Raw genomic sequence first — 22,858 nt, forward strand, 5'->3', positions numbered from 1 at the left:
ACCATTTTAAGTGTGTCATTCTAACAGCGTTAATTGCCCCTCTGCCCCTGCTACTACTCTAAGGAATCACATTTAAATGTTTTCTTTTTTGTGTCTGGCTTATTCAGTTAACATAATGTCTCCAAGAGCTAGCTCTGTTGCAACATGTGTCAGATCTTCTTTCCTGGGGCCTGTGTGGGGCTCAGCAGGTCAAGCCATGCCTTAGGAGACCGGCATCCCATACTGGAGTGCAGAATCGAGTCCCAGCTGCTCCATTTCTGATCCAGTTCCCTGGGCTAATGCACCTGGGAAGGCAGAGAAGATGGTCCAAGTGTTTGGGTCCCTGCACCCACATGGGAGACCAAACAGGCTCAGCCGTGGCCATTGTGGCCATGTGGGGAGTGAACCAATGGGTGGAAGATCACTTTCTCTGTTTCTTTCTCTTTATCACATTGTCTTTCAAATAAATAAAATAAATCTTAAAAAAGGAAAATCTTTGGTCCAAGTGCTTGGGCCAAAAGAGACCCGGAAGAAGCTCCTGTGTCGTGGCTTTGGATCAGCTCAGCTCCTGCCATTGCAGCCATGTAGGGAGTGAACCAGCAGATGAAAGACCTCTCTCTCTCTCTCTCTCTCTGCCTCTCTGTAACTCTGCCTTTCAAATAAATAAATAAATCTTTAAAAAAATCTTGGGCCGGCGCCGCGGCTCACTAGGCTAATCCTCCACCTAGCGGCGCCGGCACACCGGGTTCTAGTCCCGGTTGGGGCGCCGGATTCTGTCCCGGTTGCCCCTCTTCCAGGCCAGCCCTCTGCTGTGGCCAGGGAGTGCAGTGGAGGATGGCCCAGGTGCTTGGGCCCTGCACCCCATGGGAGACCAGGAAAAGCACCTGGCTCCTGGCTCCTGCCATCGGATCAGCGCGGTGCGCTGGCCGCAGCGCGCCGGCCGCGGCGGCCATTGGAGGGTGAACCAACGCCAAAAGGAAGACCTTTCTCTCTGTCTCTCTCTCTCACTGTCCACTCTGCCTGTCAAAAAAAAAAAAAAAAAATCTTTCCTTCCTCCTTTGTGATTAACTAAATTTTTTTTAGTGCTTCATTTCATTTTTTCTGCTGACTTCTAGCTATATTTCCTTTTTTTATTTTTTTTGAAGATTTAATTTATTTATTTGAGAGGTAGAGTTACAGACAGTGAGAGGGAGAGACAGAGAGAAAGGTCTTCCTTCCATTGGTTCACTCCCCAAATGGCCGCTACGGCCGGAGCTGCACTGATCCGAAGCCTGGTCTCCCATGCGGGTGCAGGGGTCCAAGCACCTGGGCCATCCTCCACTTGAGATGAAGCATGGATGAACATGCAGAGAAAGACAGAAACTGCCAGGGACCTTTTGTTATTTTAAGTAGTTGTAGGGCTAACAATGCTCATTCCATTTAGAGTCAATATAAAATCATCACGTCGGTCCTACTTAACCCTCCCCCCCCCTCAGTTTATACACCACATTCCTACTTCTCACTTCCCTCTTTCACAAGCATTAACACTGTTACAGTGAACTTCATCCACCCACTCCTCATCTCTTGTGAGAGGATTCTCATATCTTTTATTCTACATCTGTTCAAAACCTCACTTTATGAGGCTATTTCTGCTTTAAGCAATTAGTTCTGTTAGGTCATTATGAGAAGAAAGGAAAGATTCTTCACACTTCTGCACTATTTACCATTCCAATGATCTCTTTTTTTTTTCTGTATATCCAAGTTTCCATTTGATAACACTCCCTCTGGCCCACAGGGATATAATTCAGCTTTTTTTTTTTTTTTTAACATAACCCTGCTGGCAACAAATTTCCCTAACTTTTCTCTATTTGGAAAAATGTCTTTATTTCATCCTCATTTTTGAAGTATATTTTCATTACATTAAGAATTATAAGAGGGGGCCGATGTTGTGGAGCAATGGGTTAATTACAGGATGACAAGGTTTTTCCTTCTTTGAATACTGTTTTAAAGAATTTATTTATTTATTTATTTATTTATTTATTTATTTATTATTTGAAAGGCAGAGTGACAGAGATCTTTCATCCACTGGTTCACTCCTCAAATACCTACAATAGCCAGGACTGGCCAGGCCAACAGCAGGAGCTTAGAACTGCATCCAAGTCTCTCACAAGAGTGGCAGAAACCCAAGTACTGGAGCTTTCATCCACTGTCTCATGGGCACATTAGCAGAAAGCTGAATCGGAAGCAAGGAATGGCTGGGACTCAAGACAGGCTCTGCTATATGAGACAAGGGCATCCCAAGCCGTGGCATGACCCACTGAAACACAATACTCACCCCATTTTTTCTCTGGATACTTTAATGATTGTCTATTGTCTTCTGACATCCAGTGTTTATGGTAAGAAGTCATGGATAATTTTTACCCCATATGTAATATGTCCTTTTCTCTGTCTGCTTTCAAGACTCTCTGTGTATTTTTAGATTTCAGAATTAAACTGATGTGCCTAGATATTTTCCCCACATTTATTCTTCTTAGGTTTCACTGTTTCTTGGGTTTATAAGTCTGTTTTTCAACAAATTTAGGGAATTTTTAGCCACTATCTCTTTAACTTACTTTTCTGCCCAATTCTCATACTAAGTTTATTTACTCATTTTTATTTGAAAGACAGGGAAAGGGGCCAGTGCTATGGCGCACTGTATACCCCGGCCTACAGTGCCAGCATCCCATATGGGCGCCAGTTCGAGTCCCAGCTGCTCCAGTTTCAATCCAGCTCTCTGCTAATGCACCTGGGAAAGCAGCAGAGGATGGCCAAGTGCTTGGACCCCTGCACCCACCTGGGAGACTTGCTAGAAGCTCCTGGATCCTGACTTCCACTGTGGCCATTTGGGGAGTGAACCAGCGGATGGAAGACCTCTCTCCCTAACTTTGTCTTTCAAATAAATAAAATAAATCTTAAATAAAAAACAAAAAAGAGGAAAAGATCCTCTACCTGCTAGTTAACTCCCCAAATACCCATAACAATGAGGGTTGGACTAAGCTGAAGGCAAGAGCCAGGAACTCCATCCAGGTCTCCCACATGGGTGGCAGGAACTCAAGTACTTGAGCCATTATTACCTGCTGACTCCCAGGCATAGCAGCAGGAAGCTGAATCAGAAGCAGAGGAAGGACACAATCCCAGGCAATCTGATGTGATGTGGGTAAGACAAGCAATGACTTAATACCCTGTGCCACAAGGCCTGCTTCCAGTTCTCATATATATTAGACCATCTGATATTGTCCCACAGGTCTCTGGGGTTTTATTCATTTCTCACCTTTACATTTTCTTTCTGGGTTCAGATTGGATAATTTATAGTGTATTTTCTTCAAGGTCACTGACTTCTGGTTATATCCAAGCTGAGCGCAATTTTCATTTCAGTTACTATACCTTTTAATTCTAGAATGTACATTTGGTTCTTTTAAAATTCAGTTTCTCTGCTGAGACTAATTATTTTTAAAGGTTTATTTTACTTATTAGAAAGGCAGAGTTACAGAGAGACAGGGGGAAAATAGGGGTATTTTCCATCCACTGGTTCACTCTCCAAATGGCCACAATAGGGCTGGGCGAGGCCAAAGCCAGGTGCTTCATCTGGGTCTTCCACATGGGTTGCAAGGGCCTAAGCATTTGCACCATCTTCCACTGCTTTCCCAGGCCATAGCAGAGAGCTGGATTGGAAGTGGAGCAACCAGGACTCGAACTGGCACCCACATGGGATGCCGGCACTGCTAGGCAGTGGCTTTACCCGCTGTGGCACAGCGTCAGCCCCTGTACATCTTACTTTTTCTTGTCCATTAGACACTATGTAAATGATACAGAAAGTATGAAAATCATTACTTTCCTCTAAAGACTACATTTCAACATACAGTTCAATTACTACCTGTTCACCCTGAATTTGCACGGTCCTGATTATGCTTAGTTAAGGTGGATTTGGGGAAAGCCTATGGTATTTTTGACCCCTTTAACTTGATGGGACCTAAACTCCCAAGTCTGTCTTGCTAGCGGCTGGCCTGAGGCTGTGTTGGGCCAAGTCTAGAGCAGCTCACACTCTTGAGTGAACTCTTTATCCCCTGGGCCTGGCCTTTCAGGTGTCACAGCTGGATGCATGGGCTGAGAAAAGTTAGTGAGCTGTCTCCACTCTGCGAGGACTGGAACTTCACTGTCTGGCATTGCTTCTCCCCCAGCATTGCCTGACTTCTAGTAACCCTTTTCTCTCTCATCCTGGAGCAGCTGCTGTCCAAAAATCAAGACTCAGGTGGTTTTGCCCCATGTCTACACGGGCCAGTCCTTAACTACAGACCCACAAGGATTCCCTTTCAGGCTTCTGGGACCCTGCCTCTGCACAATTCCCTACTCTGTGGTAGCTCATCCTGCAGAGTTCAATGGCTTCAGTTGCTCTGAGCTCTGCCTCCTTAGCTCAGTGGAAACCACCATAGCCTATTCAGACTCCACTCTCAGAACAGGGCTGAGAAATACCTAGACAGAGAGCTGGGCAACTGTGACTCTTTCAAGGATAGAAATTTTACATCACCAAGGCATTGTGGTACAGTGGGGTAAGCAGCTACCTGTGAGGCCAGCATCCCAAAGGAATACCAGGTGACTCCAACTGTTCTACTTTTGATCCAGCTCCCTGCTAATGTGCCTGGGAGAGCAGCAGCAGATGTTCCAAGTGCAAAGACCCCTGTACCTACATGGGAGACCCAAATGAAGCTCCAGGTTATTGGCTTTGATCTGGCCCATCCCTGGATGTTATGTCTATTTGAACCATCAAATAGAAGCTCGCTCGCTCGCTCTCTCTCTCTCCTCCCCCTTCTCTCTATATAACTCTGCTTTTCAAACAAATTAATAAATATTTTAGGCCAGCACTGCGGTTCACTTAGCTAATCCTCTGCCTGCGGCGCCGGCACCCCAGGTTCTAGTCCCGGTTAGGGTGCCAGATTCTGTCCCAGTTGCTCCTCTTCCAGTCCAGCTCTCTGCTGTGGCCCGGGAGTGCAGTGGAGGATGGCCCAGGTCCTTGGGCCCTGCACAGGCATGGGAGGAAGCACCTGCTCCTGGCTTCGGATCGGCGCAGTGCACTGGCCATGGCGGCCATTTGGGGGGTGAACCAACAGAAAAGGAAGACCTTTCTCTCTCTCTCTCTCACTGTCTAACTCTGCCTGTCAAAAAAATAAATACATAAATATTTTTAAAAAGAAATTTTACACTACCACTGCTTGACACTGTTGCTTTATTTTGTTTAATTTTATAATCTCTTATAGAGGCTTCTTATACAGTTTTGATACCAGTTATTTTCTTATTATTGGAGGCAAAGTGCCTACCTAAACCACAAGCCAGAAGTGCCAGCCTCCATTTTATTTTAAAAATGGAAAACTTAGAGTTATTATAATATCCTATACCTATTAAGCTCAATTCTACCTGCATTTTCCTAATATCAAATTCAAGTTCCAACTTACTTGCAGATGGTATTCTCCAAAGCAATCACATCAATAATGGATATACTCTTTTATAAATATGGGCAATAACACAAAGGGAGTTGCTCTAATTGATAAATGCAGTAGCATTAATTTTTAAAGGTCCCACAACACAAAAAAATTAATTCCATGAAAGATCTACTTTAATGTATTAATGAAAAGTGAATAAAATTTAAAATTAATAAATTAAAATGTGGAAAGCTAGGGTGGGTGTTTCCCACAGCCCATTGCAGAGCGCCTGGGTTTGAGTTCCAGCTTCCTGCCAACGTGGATGCTGGGAGGCAGCAGATGATGTCTGAGTACCTGGGTCCCTGCCATCCACGTCAGAGACCTGGACTGAGTCCTGGGTTCCTGGTTTCAGCCTGGCCCAACCCCGGATGCTGCAGGCATTTGGGGAGTGAAACAACAGAAAAAGATTTCTGTCTGTCTGTCACTGACATACTCCCTCTGTCTCTCTGAGTTTCAAGAAAATACAAGAAATTTTTTAAAAGACTTCTAGCCTCTTTGCCACTACTATGTAGGAATTTCAATAGGTAATCTGAGTAAATTATTAATGTTATAAAAGTTCGGGGAAATAAAGCTAATGACAGTTGTTTTTCAAACTTGGGAATGCCCTCTACACTCCCAAGATGAGAGGCATCTACTTTGCATTATGGAGCCTCTCTGAAGCTGCAGCTCCATGTCTGTAAAATGAAGACTATGATAACAAATAAAAGCTATGAGGGTCCAATGTGATTATAAAGTTTCTATTACAGGATAGACATACAATGACACTGAATGAAGTGCCATTCTCACTTAGCAGCAGCAGCACCATCTAGAAGTTCCACAGCCTAAATTCCACCAACACCGTGGTCATCTGGCTGGGAAGCTCCTTAGCTTGGCTGCTCGGGAATGAAGGAGCCCTCTCTGACCTGGGGAGCCATCCAGGGACGGCCTATCACCCCGTCCTCTGCTATTACAGCACAGAAATAATACACTGCGGTGAAGTGTATTATTCAAAGTCAAATTTCAAAAAAGCCTCCAGAGTCAGAAAAATGAGAAAGCTGTAAATACTGGATAGCCAATTAACAACAGATAACGAGTAATAACCCACTAACACCCACAGCACCTCTAAACCTGATAAGCCTCGGGGCAGGCGTTTGGCCTAGTGGGTAAGATGCTCACACCAGGATCAGAGCACCTGGGTTCAGGTCCCAGCTCTGTGCCTCACTCCAGCTCGCTGCAGCCATGCACTCTGGCTCAAGGACAAGGGTCTCTGCCACCCACAGGACAGACCTGGATAGGGCTTCTGACGCCCAGGCCCACCCATTATAGGCATTTGAGGAATGAGCTAGCAGACAGAAGCACTCTGTCTTGGTCTCCATCTCTCAAACGATAAAAGACTAATTAAGTAATTAAACTCTGTCTTCTTTGGAGGACTTTCTTTCCCCTCCCCTTACTTTCCTTTTCCTTCTTCTAGCCCTCCTAACCCCCTCCACTTCTTCTCTAAACCCCTTTTCTCTTTCTTTTTATCAGGCAGAATAAAGAATTTAATCCTACTTGTTATACTTTTCAATAAAATAAGCAACATAAGCTTCTTGTTTTGTTTAAAGATTTATTTATCTATGAGAAAGGCAGAGCTGGGAAGGGGAGGGGAAAGTGAGATCTTCCATCTGCCGGGTCACTCCCCAACTGGAAACCAGTAGCCAGGTCTGGGTTAGGCTGAAGCCAGGAGCCAGGAACTCCATCCTGGTCTCCCACATGGATGGCAGGGGCCCAAGTACTTGGGCCATCTCCCATTGCCTTCCCAGGAGCATTAGCAGAAAGCTGGGTGGGAAACACAGCAACCAAGATTCAAACCAGTACTCCAACATGGGATGCTGGTGTCGTGAGCAGCGACTTAACCCACTGCACCACAATGCCAGCCCTGAAGACAGGTGTCAAAGACAGAAAATAAGAATTCAATTCATGAACTGACCTAGCCGTGAAACCTCAGCAAGTTATACTAAGTGCTACAGTTTGCTCAACTGGAAAATGGGGATAATTAAGACATCTTCATGGAACTGAAGTATGAATTAAATTAAATTAAAGCTGCAAATTATCTACCCTCACACCTAACACACAATGGGTCATTCATAAAGTCCATTCCCTTTTCCCTTGGAGAATATCATCTGATCTTTGGTTATGCCTTCTACAGGTCAGTAACTCCTAAAAGAGGAAAACCCATTCCTTGCCCACATTTCCATCTATATTATGGGTACAGAGGCGTCCACATTATGAACATAGACAATGACTCGTACTACAGAATTCTGCACTGACTTCTATCATGGGTACTGTCCTTGATTTTTAAAATGTCAGTACAGAGAAATTTCAATAAGCCCTTGAAACACTAAGTAATTGCTGATAAACATAAGCTACCCATTTGAGAGTCACACATTCTATAAAAACAATAAATTAAAGATACAATGTCATATTTTAAAACTGGTATGAAACTGCCTCAACAGTTTGGGCCAAGCAAATGAACTGTTTCCCAGGAATAGTTCCCATGTTGGGGTCTCAGTACAACAGAAGGTCAATTGCCAGTTGCCTCTTGCAACTCCTTTTAACCTTGATCCTAAGTGCTAACTCTAGTTCCAGGAGAGTTCCCTACTGGTCACCGGTAGATAAGATAAAACCACTTCAAGAAGACAACGTCAGGGCACCCAGGACCTCCTGCACTAAGCTCAGGTAACCACTACATAAAACAACCTACAGGAAAATCACTCGTGGCCAGCGGGTGACACAGAAGCTGCAGCCGAGAAGAGAACATGCAGAGCCGGTGCCCACCAATGGAGGCCCAAACGCAGGCAGCGTGGGGCACACAGAAACCAACTCAGACAGAGTGGGGCCGGGTGGAAATCACCACGTACCCCAGGAAGGACCAAACACACATGTGGAAGAGAGGGAATATCAGGTTGGGTGAGGAAGCCAGACAGGTACAAGCTCAATACTGAAGCAAAGCTCCTTTAAGAAAAGCCAAACAAAGACAATGAGAAATTGAAAATTCGAGGAAAAAGGTAAAGATGATTGCTTTGAGGGCACAAGAAGACACAGACTTCAACATCGAACCCTAATGGCAATAAATGGCAGATGAGAATGAAAATACACTACAGCAAATCGAAGAACAGAGGTCTTCCAGAGCCAGAAGAATGGGCACGCTCCGGGTTTCGAACTGAAGAACAGGAGCACATCCTCACTGGGTTCAGGAGAGGAACCCAGTCTCACCATGGCATGCAGTTTTTAAAATGTACCAAAGTGCTCAGCCTGCAGCACCCACGATGGCAGGCGACTCTAAGTCTGTGTCCCAGAAATGCTGTTTACTCTGACTGCCCATCTCTGAAGGATGGGAGAGCACTGCAGCCACATGGAAACCCAGAAATGGCCTGCCACAGGCCTTGGCTGGGGTGGCTACAATGACCATACTTACTCGAGTCCTCCCACTGGAACAAGTGCAGCTTCCATGCAGAGTAATACAAAAATCCCAGCACAAGGAAGAGGCAGAGGGCTAGCAGCAGATTGCGCACAAACACCAAGAGTCCCATCTTCACATGATTTACGATTTCCTACATGACCTAAAAAAAAAAAAAAAGAAAAAGAAAAAGAAAAGAAAACACAGGTCTTAAAAGATAAAGCAAACAGCTTAAAATAAAGATCGATAGAGGAAACATCCCAAATGCAAAACAATCTAGAGGCTCCACTAAATCCGCACCATGGCGTCATGCACATGCAAGCTGCTCATCTCTGTCTCAAGGAGCAACTTCGTTATCACCCAGCACCTAAGCCAGAAATCAGCAGCGGTCCTAGGGCCCCCACCCATCCCCAGCATCCACTCAGTGTCCCAGTTCTAGCCATACTGATGTCCCAAATAAATCTCAGCTCATAGCCCCTTCCCACCACTACTGCCCTAGCCCGTGCCACCACTGCATTCCCACAAAGCAGCTGCCCTGCCTTGAAATTGAGCAAATTTCCAGACCCATTTCTACATGGCACAAGGAGTAATCTCTCAACAGTACACCATCAGAAAATGCTGCTTCCTGCTCAGCTCCCTTATTCGTTCTCTGCTCTGTTGCTGTAGCACAGCACAAGAAATCCAGTCATCTAAAATAACATAAATCTATTATTTCAGGGTACTGAAGGACAAAGTCAGGGTGCGTGCCGCTCAGCTGGGTCCTTTGGGTGGACTTACAGGGGTGGGGGGCATCTGGCAGTGCCAAGGCAACTGCAGGTGGGACTTGGAATTCAAGACATCTGTAGCAGGCTAAGTTTTTTTTGTTTTGTTTTTGTTTTTAATAGGCAGAGTGGACAGTGAGAGAGAGAGAGAGAGAGAGAGAGAGAGAGAGGAAGGTCTTCCTTTTTTCCGTTGGTTCATCCTCCAATGGCTGCCATGGCTGGCACACTGCAGCCGGCGCACCACGCTGATCTGAAGGCAGGAGCCAGGTGCTTCTGGTCTCCCATGTGGGTGCAGGGCCCAAGGACTTGGGCCATCCTCCACTGCACTCCTGGGTCACAGCAGAGAGCTGGCCTGGAAGAGGAGCAACCGGGACAGAATCTGGCGCCCCGACTGGGACCAGTACCCAGTGCGCCGGCGCTGCTAGGCGGAGGATTAGCCTGTTGAGCCGAGGCGCCGGCTTGTAGCAGGCTAAGTTTTAAGTGAATGATGTTGTAGGTCTCCATGCGGTAGAGAAAAGGCTCCGAGTCTCACAAGACCACACCAAGCCTTTCTGGAGGCTCTGAAAGGGAATCCGCAACCAATCCCCGATCCCAGCTGCCGGCAGAGCTCAGCCTGACCTGCCACTTCCTTGCTGGCTGCCAGCAGCCAGCCTTTGTTTCTGTGGCCCTTCCCAGGGCTCCCATGTGATCCCCGAGTGCCATGGCAGGCTGAGTCTCTTTGACTTTGAGTCTCTCCACCTGCCCCTTCTACTGTTTCACTTTTGCTTGAAGCTGGGAAAACTTCTTTGCTTTTCAGGCTCATGTGAGTCTACTGAGTCCACCTGAATAATTCATGACTCGCTCCTTATTTTAAGGCCCATAACCTTAATTAGGTCTGCAAAGCCCCTTCCATCTCTCAGGTGCGGGGTCAGGATGTGGTTATCTTCCGGAGGCCCTTCTGGCAAACACATCTGTCATTAAATTCCATTTCCTGTGCATAAACCAATTGCTCCTCAGAGCCTGGAGGCTTCCGATCAAGCCCCTGTTTACCTTCCAATCCATCTCCTTAAAGGCCCCCATCTCACGTGTGCCCTGGACTTTAGTCATTCTTCCTTCTATTTCCCTGATCGCTGCCCTGCTGTTTCTCTCCTCAAGGCCTGTCTGGAATACAATTTCCACACACCCTGATATTGCACCTGCTGTGCCACCCTTTGAGAATCACCATAAAAATAACACTAGCCAAGATGACCTGCCTAGATCAGCTCAAGTCAGGTATCTTAGTCACAACATAAGAGAAAGAAGTGTAAATATTAATAGTGGAATGGCTTTTAAAAGAAGTTATAATTTGCAGGTTATATAATTATTCACCTAGAAAAGCCAAGAGTCAACTGGAAAACTACTTGGGGGTGGCATCTGGCACAGTGGCGAAGCCACCACTAGGGACACCTGCGTCCCATACTGGAGCACCTGGGATCAAGTCCCCCAGCCCTGCTTACAAGTCCAGCTTCCTGTTAACACGCACACTGGAAGGCAGTAATTATGGCTCAAAGAGTTGAGTCCCTGCCACAAACATAGGAGACTCAGATTCAGCTCTGGGATCTTGGCTTCAGCCTGGCCCAGTGCTGGCAGCTGCAGGCAACTGGGGACTGAACCAGCAGATGGAGGATCTGTTAGCCTGTCTCTGTCTCTGCATTTCCAATAAAAAACAGAAACAAAGAAATACAAATTCCAAAACACATTACAACAGGAAGCTTAATAAAGTGGATGATTACAAGACTAATTTATAAATATCAACAGTCCTTAAAACAATAACAGCAATATCCAGCTGGAAAATGTAGCTGTTTTTAATTTATTTATTTATTTGAAAGTCAGAGTTACACACAGAGAGAGGAGAGGCAGAGAGAGAGGTCTTCCGTCCGCTGGTTCACTCCCCAACTGGCCACAACAGCCGGAGCTGTGCCAATCCGAAGCCAGGAGCTTCTTCCGCATCTCCCACACGGGTGCAGGGGCCCAAGGACTTGGGCCATCTTCCTCTGCTTTTCCAGGCCATAGCAGAGAGCTGGATGGGAAGTGGAGCAGCCGGAACTCGAACTGGTGCCCATATGGGATGCTGGCACTGCAGGTGGTGGCTCTACCCGCTATGCCACAGCACCGGCCCCAAATGTATCATTTTTCATGGTAACAAAATCTAAAAATAAACTTAGGAAGATATGGGTAAGACTTTCATCAAAAGACTTTAAAAAAAATCTAAGTTAATATGTGACATAATAGGGGTTTTTAAAATTTATTAAAGACAGCCGGCGCCGTGGCTCAATAGGCTAATCCTCCACCTTGCGGCGCCGGCACACCGGGTTCTAGTCCCGGTCGGGGCGCCGGATTCTGTCCCGGTTGCCCCTCTTCCAGGCCAGCTCTCTGCTATGGCCAGGGAGTGCAGTGGAGGATGGCCCAGGTGCTTGGGCCCTGCACCCCATGGGAGACCAGGAAAAGCACCTGGCTCCTGGCTCCTGCCATCGGATCAGCGCGGTGCGCCGGCTGCAGCGGCGGCCATTGGAGGGTGAACCAACGGCAAAGGAAGACCTTTCTCTCTCTGTCTCTCTCTCACTGTCCACTCTGCCTGTCAAAAATAAAAATAAAAAAAAAAAATTTATTAAAGACAGAGAACATGCAAGCTCTATCATCTGTTGGTTCCCTCCCCAAATGCCTACAACAACTAGGACTGGGCCAAGGTCAGAGCCTGAAGATGGGAACAAAATCTACACCTTCCCACAAGAGCAGCAGAAAACCAACTGCTTGAGCCACTACCTGCTGCCTCCCAGGGTGCACATTAGTAGGATGCTGGAATCGGGAGCTGGAGCAGAGAATGGAAGCCAGGCACTCTGTTATGGGATGCGGGCAGCTCAACCACCAGGATACATGTCTGTCCCCATAACAGGTTTCTAACTGAGAAGACTGAGTATAGGATATATGTCAGTTCTCTGTAAATTCAGCTGAAGCCAAGTCCAAACCCAGAATTTTTTCTGAGCTTGGATCTAAAGATAATATGAAGTTCATGCCAAAGAAGAGCCAAAAAAAAAAATTAATAAAAAAAGATGAGAATTTGCCTTACCAGGTAGCAGAAAACCAAATCAAAGTCATAATTACTAACATGGATGCATCCTGCCATGGGGAAAAACCAAACAGATCAATGGATCAGAACAGAGTCTAAAAATGAACTCTCTCAGGTAGACACAGATAGATATATAGATAGATATACAGAGAGGGGCCAGGGCCATAGCACAGTAGGTTAATCCTCCACCTGTGGCGCTGGCATCCCATATGGGCGCTGATTCGAGTCCCAGCTGCTCCTCTTCCAATCCAGCTCTCTGCTGTGGCCTGGGAATGCAGCAGAAGATGGCCCAAGTGCTTGGGCCCCTGCACTCATGTAGGAGATCGGGAAGAAGCACCTGGCTCCTGGCTTCAGATCGGAGCAGCTCTGGCTGTTGCAGCCATTTGGGGAGTGAACCAGAGGAAGGAAGACCTTTCTCTGTCTCTCCCTCTGTCTTTAACTCTACCTTTGACATAAATAAATGAATCTTAAAAAAAAACATATATGGAGAGAAGCACACATATATGAACAGGTCTACTTTCTCCATATATGCAAGAAGTTACTCTAAGGCAAGCATACGAGAAAGAAAAGGTCTGAGACAGATGTCATGGTGCAGCAATTAAGACACTGATTAGGGGGCCAGTGCTTAGCCCTAGTAGATCAGGCCTCCACTTGTGGCACTGACATCCCACATGGGCACCAGTTCGAGTTCTGGCTGTTCCACTTCCAATCCGGCTCCCTGCTGATGGCCTGGGAAAGCAGCAGCAGATGTCCCACCTGCTTGGGCCCCAGCACCCCAGACCTGGAAGAAGCTCCTGGCTTCAGATCGACCCAGCAGACAGCAAATGGTCTGGAGGCAGGAGAACAAGTGTAGAACATGACACACCAATCGGAGAGAACAGGGCAAATCTGCGTATGCAGGCACAGGACAATGTTCAGAAACTATTGCCACGTAAACAAATCTCATAAAATGGTATGGTATGGTCTCAGCCGGCGCTGTAGCGCAGCGGGTTAAAGCCCCAGCCTGCAGTGCCAGCATCCCATCCAGCTCCCTGCAGCGGCTCTTGGAAAGCTTTCTCTTTCCCAGCTGACGTGATGACGCCAGTCCCTTCCTGTCCTGAATGCAGATGTGATGTCTGAAGTGCCACAGCTGTCTGTTTCAACAGCTCGAGGCAGACCCACAGCAGATGCCAAGTCAACGGAGTCACCCATTCACCCAACAAACGCAACAGTGGAGAGGCTAAACTAACCGCCTGTTGATTTCAGTCTTTTCCATTAAGAACGACCTTCAGAGGCAGTATTTCATTAAGACACCAGTTGGGGGCCGGTGTTGAGGCGCAGTAGGTTAAGCCTCCACCTGTGACACCAGCATCCCATGTGAATGCTGCTTTGTGTCCCGGCTGCTCCTCTTCTTTTGGCCAAGGCAAGCAGTAGAACACGGCTCAAGTGCTTGGGCCTCTGCACCTGCTTGGGAGACCGGGAAGAAACTCCTGGATCCTGGCTTTGGATCAGCCCAGCTCTCTCATTGAGGCCATTTGGGCAGTGAATCAGCGGATGGAAGACCTCTCTTTCTGTCTCTATCTCTTTCTGTGCATAACTCTACCTCTCAAATAAACAAACAAATCTTAAAATGAAAAAAAATTCGGCCGGCGACGCGGCTCACTAGGCTAATCCTCCGCCTAGCGGCGCCGGCACACCGGGTTCTAGTCCCCGTTGGGGCGCTGGATTCTGTCCCAGTTGCCCCTCTTCCAGGCCAGCTCTCTGCTGTGGCCAGGGAGTGCAGTGGAGGATGGCCCAGGTGCTTGGGCCCTGCACCCCATGGGAGACCAGGAAAAGCACCTGGCTCCTGGCTCCTGCCATCGGATCAGCGCAGTGCGCCGGCCGCAGCACGCCAGCTGTGGCGGCCATTGGAGGGTGAACCAACGGCAAAAGGAAGACCTTTCTCTCTTTCTCTCTCACTGTCCACTCTGCCTGTCAAAAAAAAAATAAAAAAAAAAATGAAAAAAAATTCAGCTGGGATGCCTGCATCCCACACTAAAGTGCCTGGGTTTGCGTCCTAGCTCTGCTCCTAATTCCAGCTTCCTGCTAATGCACCCGGGGAGACAGCAAGTGACAGCTCCCATACTTGGGTCCCTGCCACACATATAGGAAACCTAGATTGAGTTCCTGGGCCTCAGCGCTACTGGCCCAGTCCTAGCCATTGTGTGTAACTGGAGAGTAACCCAGCAGATGTGAGATTTCTCTCTTTCCCTCCTTTCCGGTCTCCCTCTCAAATAAATAAAAGTAAATAATAATTTAAACAAGAAAAATAACCTTCAATGAAGAGTGTGGAACAAACATCTCAAAGAAAAAACTGGTTTTCAAAAGTAAATGACATGGGGCCAGCACTGTGACATAGCAGATAAAGCCACTGCCTGCAGTGCCAGCATCCCATATGGGCTCTAGTTCAAGTCCCAGCTGCTTCTCTTCCCTTCAAGCTCTCTGTTATGGCCTGGGAAAGCAGTAGAAGATTGCCCAAGTGCTTGGGCCTCTGCACTCACATGGGAGACCTGGAGGAAACTCCTGGCTCCTGGCTTCAGCCTGGCCATTGAGGCCATTTGGGGAGTAAACCAGCAGACAGAAAATCTCTTTCTCTGTAACTTTGACTTTAAAGTCATTTGAAACTCTGCTAGGACAGAAGTTTGACAGCACATCCCAGGGTGCAGCAGTGGAGAAAAGCCCAGGTTCCTGGTGGTGGAAGGGGCATGCCAATATGCAACAAAACTGCACATGCTTCTCACCCTCCCCCCCCCCCCCAGTAAACCCACTTCCAAGAAACTACCCCAAAGATAGGCTGAGGAAATATGAACAGTCTATGCATACAGCCACCTGTGACCCAAGAGGCTAAGAATGAACACTCCAAGTGTCCTTCTGTAGAGTCAACTAAACCCCGGGGGCACCCACAACCGAAGCACTATGCACCCATGGAAAGAAGGCACGAGTTCCCATTCTCACCTTTTTACCTTCTGAATACTCCAAACCCACCAGGCATCAGGAGCTGTGCAAGGCAGGCACACAGCCTGGTGTGAACGGGCAGGGAGGGGTCTCGGAGCCTGAGGGCATGGCAACAGGGGAAACCCAGAGGCTAATGGGAGCCAGGTTTCTCAGTAACAGAGAAGGGAGTTACATATATGGGAAGGGAAAAGCTAGAATTAGTCTTTTAGTTTCTGTTGGAGTTGGAGGGATATCAGTGCGTGCTGATGTAGATATGGATGGAATGCTTTTATGTACACAGGTTCCCTAGCTTTTGTGTAAGCACACACAGATTCTCCAGCTTTTGTGTGCATACACACACACTCCCTAGCTGTCGTGTACATACACAATCTCTAGCTTTCATGTACATGCACACACATATTCCATAGCTTTCATGTATACACGCACACACACACACACACACACACACACTCCCTAGCTTGTCCACTGACAGGGCCTGGCAGCAGTCCCATCCCAAGAGGTATGAGCACATCTAGCACTCGGGTCTTGGTCTGTAAATTCCACTCTCTGCTGACTAGGGAAGCAAGGATCCCCGGGAGAACGGCTGACTCTGGGACCCAAACATAGAAGGCACAAGTCAAGCCTGGACCATCCTGTGGTGCCTGAAAGAGGAAAATGCACAGAGAGGAGGCAAGTCCAAAGGAAAAAGCAGCCAGCTGGCAGGCTCCTACTGGCCAGATCTGGGGCAATTTAGCACCAAGATGAAGACTGGTAATAACAGGTTATTATACACCAAATAAGAATCTAATGAAGGAGGAGAAGAGAAAGACTTCAGAGCAGCATGCCAACTGATGACTGCGGAAGGAATAATGCTGCTTGGCCACCACTACAGTAATAATTCAACCAAGAAACATCAAAGGATGCTAAAACTCATGGTGAAAGTTGGCAAGAAATAGGCTATTGCATGGCTTTAAAGAATCTTCTCACAAAATACTCATTCACTATACGGCGAAAACAGTAGCTCTACAATGCAGACCTGGAAGATATACCACAAGTCAGCTAGATGTATGAAGGTTCTTTGTAATACTTCTGCAACTTTTATGTAAGGCTGGAATTATTCCAAGATGGAAAGTTTAAAAGAAAAAGAACTCTAAGTGTTCAAAAAGGAAAATTCAAGCGAACATCCAAATGAATTTATACATTTTTCATAAAATGTCTATGAAAAAATTTTAGTGATGTGGAGAAATGCTTGTAATATACTATTGAATGAAAAACCCAAGATATGAGTATCATACAGTAGGATATGAAAAAGAGAAAGACTAGAATGAAACACACACAGAACAATGCTCACAGTAGATGCCTGCAGAGAACTCTGGCTGCGGGAGTGTGCACGGCGCCCTGGGTCAGAACAGCGTAGGCAGACGAGAGCTGCAGATGCTGCCAGTGAGCCAGGTCCAGGACACACAGGAGAGCAGCCTGCAGACCTGCCCTCCTCACACACTCACCACCTAGCCTCGGAGAATGAGATGCCTCCTTTCCATCAAAGCTAATGCCACAAACCCCAGGCACCTACAAGGCTCAGAGCACAGGTACCCTGACAGCGACACTGCCCCATGATTCTGGCTGACTTCCCCTTCCCCTTCATGCTTCAACTCGCCATGATCTCGCCTGGCTCCTCACCCCACCTGTCACTCAGTAAATTTACCACTGACCTCTAAATTGCCAAACCCACTGGACACTCTACTGTCCTCCATGACTGGGCCTCTGCCCAGCACCTAGAACCGCAAGAGGTGACACGGTGGTGCTACGAGCCTTTCTCCAGCTTCTCTGTCTTGCTACCACTGACTCATCTTTAGGACTCTGTTCAAGTCTTGGCTCCTTCCGGAAGCTTCCTGAATCACAGCCTACCAGCTGTGCTCCAGTAACATCCCATGCTATCCTCTACTGGAGCATTTAGAAAAAGTCATCTCTTTTTCTATTTCTGCAGGGAGTAAGTATATAATTTGTAAACAGGAAATCTAATTTGGATCTGTAAGTCACCAGCATTTAGCAACATAATACTTCATACATAGTAATACCCAAGAAGTAAATGTTTAAGGATAAAATAAATTAGCTTTTTTCTAATGACATGCCCCAACTCTAGGTGCAACTAATAAAATGTGGACACATTCCAAAAAGTAATACAAACTAGAGGTATAACTATTATGCACATGTACACACTGCAAATATATAAACAGACCATATATATAATATACACTTCATGGAAATGTGTATTATGAAAAAACTATACATAGATTTCAAAGACCTTTTATACCAAAACAAGTATCTTTTAATTCCATTTTTTTCATAAACTTTCTGAATACTACATAAATACACAGCAATTTTAAATGTAGAAAAGCTCAGGGCGCTGTCTTAAGCTTCTTTAAAAAATTATTTACTTATTTGAAAGACACAGGGACAGAGAGAAACACAGAAGTAGCTTCCATCTACTAGTTCACTCCCCAAACGCCCACAACAGCCAGGGCTGGACCAGCCCAAAGTCAGGAGCCTGGAACTCGATCTGGATCTCCCACGTGGGTGGCAGGGACCCAGTACTTGGACCAGTACTTGCTTTACCACCTCCCAGCGTGCCCATTAGCAGGAAGCTGGAATTGGAAGCAGACTTGGGAATCAAATCCAGGCGCTCCAATACAGGAAGCAGGTGCCCTAAGGGGTGCTTTAGCCCAGGCTTTCTTTCATGCTCCTTCTGCACATGCCCCCAAGGCAGTGTCATCCACCTCCGTGACTTCATTTACCTCTGGAGGGGGACTGTCTCAAACTATATCCATTCACCTCGCTATCCATTCTGAGCTTCCCGTGTATGCACATGACTCCGGACTCCAACTCCTCACCTCCATGTTTTTACAGATACCTCTGACTTCCCAATAAATCCCCTCTCCTCCGAGACTAGAGTCTCAATCAAAGGCAGCACCTGCAGAGGTGCTCCTGTCAGAACCTGGGAACCACCCGACCCTGCCCTCCTCCTCCTCACTCTCACCCTCCACATCTGATCCAGCAATCAAATTCCACGAATTTCACCTCTGGCTTCCTGAACCCCTCACTCTTCACCACCACCATCCTACAGGAAGCAGCCTCCTCACAAGTCTGTCCTACCCATGCCTGCGTCTGTCCAGTTCATTCTCCATGCAGCGGCCAGTACGCTGTGATGACTTTACTCCCAGGCTTCAACTCTGAAAACCTCCCATTCTCCTCAGGACGGAGGCCCAAATCCCTAACCAGGCCTGGCAGAATCTGCACCCCACAGGGCCCTCGCTGCCTTCTCCTCCCACACCCCTGCCACCTGTGACCGCCTCACCGCCTGCAAGCCTACAGCATCAACCTTCTCCAAGTGTTCTGAACTCACCATGCCCTCGGAGTGCACATCACCCACCCCACTCCTCTGTTAGGGCTCAGTTTAAAGTTTAGTCCTCAGGGAGGTGCCATCTCCCCAACACACACTCCCACGCACCTGCCTGTCCCAAGTCCACTACACATTGCACTTATAATTTCTGAAGTGCTCATGTTTACAACCATTTCAAATTTACCTTCTGGCCAATCCAGGCAGAGAATGTGTCTGTTTTGTTCATCACTGCATCCCTGGTGGGTGCTCAAAGACGATCTGCTCACCCACCAGCAATTCAGGCAGCTACCGCATGCTTAGAAGAGGCTCAGGCGGCACAGAAAGCTAGATTCTATCTTAATGAGCCATAAAAAGAAAACTGTGTAAAAATCTGAATTCACCGAAGCAAACTCTTGCCATTCCTAAAGCACTCTACCATATGGCCACTCTGAACGTATACCTGGTAACAATTTTGGCGTTAGTCTAAAACGCCAAAAGTTTGTTGATCTTCAAATGTCTGCCATAACAGATATGAGCTCAATTATGACAAAATCATGCAGAGTGGGAAAAAAAAAAAAAGTATTTCCAGAGCTTGTCTCCTACAGATCTCTGAGGTGAGCTAATCAGACATTCTATTTAACACCCAGCTTCCCAAGCAGGTCACGGCTAAGTTCAGTAATTTCTTAAATAAAAATTTTATTTATTTATTTATTTAGGAGAGAGATACTGAGACACAAAGAAACAGAGGTGCTCACCTGCTGGGTCACTCCCCAAATGCCCTCAATGTCCGGGGCTGGGCCAGGCCAAAGCCAGGAGCCCAGAACTCAATCCATCTGGGTGGCAGGAACCCAACTAGTTGAGCCATTACCTGCTTCCTCCCAGGGTGCGCATTAGCAGGAAGCTGGAATGCAGAGCAGAGCCAAGACTTGAACCCTGACATGGGATGCAGGAGTCCCAGAAACCTGCCCCTCAACAAGGCTTTGAGAATGATTTTCCCAATTGCTTCCCTGCTACTACTTTATTAATGACCAAGCAGCTTTAGGTAGTTAATTAATATGTAATCTATGAAATTATGTAATTCAAAGAATTGTGCATTTTCTAATCACCAGTCCCTGGGGGAGAGATGTGGCACAGCAGTTAAGTCACCGCTTGGGACTCCTGCATCCTGTATCAGACTGCCTGTTTCTTAGCCACTCAGCTTCCCACCCCGCCTCTGCTCCTTCCAGCTTCCTGCTAGTACACAGCCTGGGAGGCAGCAGGTGACGGCTCCAGTAACTGGATCCCTGCCACCTACAGGGAAACCCAGACTGAGTTCCTGGCTCTTGGCTTCAGCCTAACTCAGCCCTGGCTGGATACTGCAGACATTTAGGGTAGTGAACCAGCAAACGGGAAATGTCTCTGTCTGCCAAGTGAAGTGAAAAAGAAAATCAATGTAAAAAAGAAAAATAAAAACTGTAGGATTTTTCAAAATCATTACAACCCCCTGTAAGAGAAAAAATAATTTAAATTGTTAACACTCACATAGCACTCACTGCAGATCAGACACAGTTTGAAGAGTCTGGTACAATTCAACTCAGTGAACCTTCTAAGTTTCCTATGAAATTATCATTCCCACTTTACAGAAAGAAAACTGAGACACACAGAGGTTAAAGTAGTTTGTCCCAGGTCATGATTACAGGAAGCAGCAGAGCCAGGACTCAAACCAGAAGACCTGGCTTCAATTATACTGCTTCTCAGAATAATCAGAAAAGTTACATCAGAATAATAATTATTAGGAACCCAGAATAATTAAATAAAAGTAATTAAAATAAGTAATTTCATGCAAGACCTACACGAAACTACTGCAACAAAAGTGGAGGAGAGGAACAGCGAGGGCTGAGGGGACATGGGGAGCAGAGATGGGAGAAGCCACACCATGATTCTCCCAGGCCCACCCACGTGGCTCTGTAAAATCAGGGCCAGGTTAGAGAGAGCAAAGGGAGATCTCTAGGGACAAACAATAAAACCAACAATATTACACAAAATTAGCACTCAGAAAAAGTGAGCAAAGGAAAACAATACCATCACAGAAAGGCAGGAAGCAAACAAAGTAGACCCCACTGGAAAAAAGGACTCAGTAGGAGTCCTGGAGGCCAAGACTGAAGGGGAGAGAATGAGCAAGAGACAATGTGAAACAATAAAAGGTTTAGGGCTGGCGACGCGGCTCACTAAGCTAATCCTCTGCCTGCAGCACCGGCATACCGGGTTCTAGTCCCGGTCGGGGTGCCGGATTCTGTCCCGGTTGCCCCTCTTCCAGGCCAGCTCTCTGCTGTGGCCCAGGAGTGCAGTGAAGGATGGCCCAAGTCCTTGGGCCCTGCACCCCATGGGAGACCAGGAGAAGCACCTGGCTCCTGCCATCGGATCAGCACAGTGCGCCGGCGGTGGCGGTGGCCATTGGAGGGTGAACCAACGGCAAAAGGAAGACCTTTCTCTCTCTCACTGTCCACTCTGCCGGTCAAAAAAATAAAATAAAAGGTTTAAAAACATTTCCAAAAGAAACTCAACCTATGAAACAAAATCATGTAGCAGCGGGGGTGGAGGGCGGTCCTGTTTCAGTTACTACACTGGTCGTGCGGCCCCATGTTGGAGTGCAAGTCCCAGCTCCACTTTGGATTCCAACTGCCTGCTGATGCACACCTCGGAGGCCGCAGTGGACAGCTCAAGTTGCTGGGTTCCTGTCACCTGTGAGGAAGACTTGGATCAAGCACCCAGATTTCCTGGCTTCTGGCTTCAGCCTGGCCCAGCCTGGCTGCTGCGGCCATTTGGGGAGTGAGCCAGCAGATGGGAGCTCCTTGTTGTCTCTCTGGCTCTCAAATAAGTACATAAACAAACAAATAAAAACATGTAGCAATGGAAGTCATAAGAGATCCAGCATAGGCAAAACTTGTGTATGGAAAAAGAGAGCCAAGCAAATGGAACAGAAAAAGATGCACAAGTGGCCCATTAGAGAGAGGTGGGTTGAGCGCTCAGGGTGTGCTGAGGTCCTGACTGCCCACTGTGCCACTCTTAGCTCCCAGTTAATTTTTTTTTTTTAAGATTTTATTATTTGAAAGGCAGAATTACAGAGAGAAAGGCATGCGCGCGTACACACACACACACACACACACACACGGGGTGTGGGGGTAGGAGGGAAAAAGAGAGAGAGAGAGAACTGGTTCACTCCTCAAATGACTGCAACAGCCAGGGCTGGGCCAGGCTGAAGACAGGAGCCAGGAGCTTCATCTAGGTCTCTCATGTTTGTGTTGGGACCAAGCACCTGGGCCATCCTCTGCTGCTTTCCCAGCTGCATTAGCAAGAAGCAGCCAGGACTCAAATCAGCATCCATATTGGATTCTGGCATCTCAGGCAACAACAGTACCTGTTACACCACAGCACCAGCCCCCACATCATCTTTTTTGTCTACTCTGCAAAAATGGATCTGGACCCCTTAACACAGACTTCTTTCGCAAGCTGACCTGATGATAAGCCTTGTCAGTAGAGGGCAGTAGAGAGCTACTGCAGGTGGAAAACGGTTTGGGGACCCTGTGCCAGTGAGAGGGCTTGGCAGCTGCACACAGCACCAGGCTTTTCCAGCACCTAGCAGTCAGCACCTTTCCCTGAGCACCTCCCTGGGCAGCTCTGTAGTACAGGGCCTCTGGTGAGGCTCCTCCCTGGAAGCAGCTTCCATGCACCCCAAGGGACAGATTTCCAGTAAGTTCTGCAAAGTAGCATCAGTCACTTCTGTGCCATCCTGTGAGCCACTGCACTGGGGTG

At 47.2% G+C, this 22,858-nt stretch overlaps 1 protein-coding gene across 16 annotated transcripts in view; it reads right to left on the reverse strand.

The window, feature by feature from the left end:
* Positions 1 to 22,858, reverse strand: part of ST3GAL3 (ST3 beta-galactoside alpha-2,3-sialyltransferase 3) — a 230,118-nt gene that overhangs the window by 192,723 nt on the left and 14,537 nt on the right. For 13 of the 16 annotated variants that reach the window (XR_007923654.3, XM_051856573.3, XM_051856571.3 and 10 more), the window contains exon 2: positions 8,908 to 9,052. The exons of the other annotated variants lie outside the window; for them this stretch is intronic. Coding sequence is in view for 12 of the 13 variants with exons in the window: in XM_051856573.3 (XP_051712533.1) it covers positions 8,908 to 9,022 (115 nt within the window). In the remaining variant the exon portion in view is untranslated. The remainder of the gene's footprint in view (positions 1 to 8,907; positions 9,053 to 22,858) is intronic. 16 annotated transcript variants of the gene reach the window in all.

This window comes from Oryctolagus cuniculus, chromosome 7 (assembly GCF_051225735.1).
Source record: "Oryctolagus cuniculus isolate XC-2025 breed Fujian yellow rabbit chromosome 7, ASM5122573v1, whole genome shotgun sequence".
NCBI lineage: Eukaryota > Metazoa > Chordata > Mammalia > Lagomorpha > Leporidae > Oryctolagus > Oryctolagus cuniculus.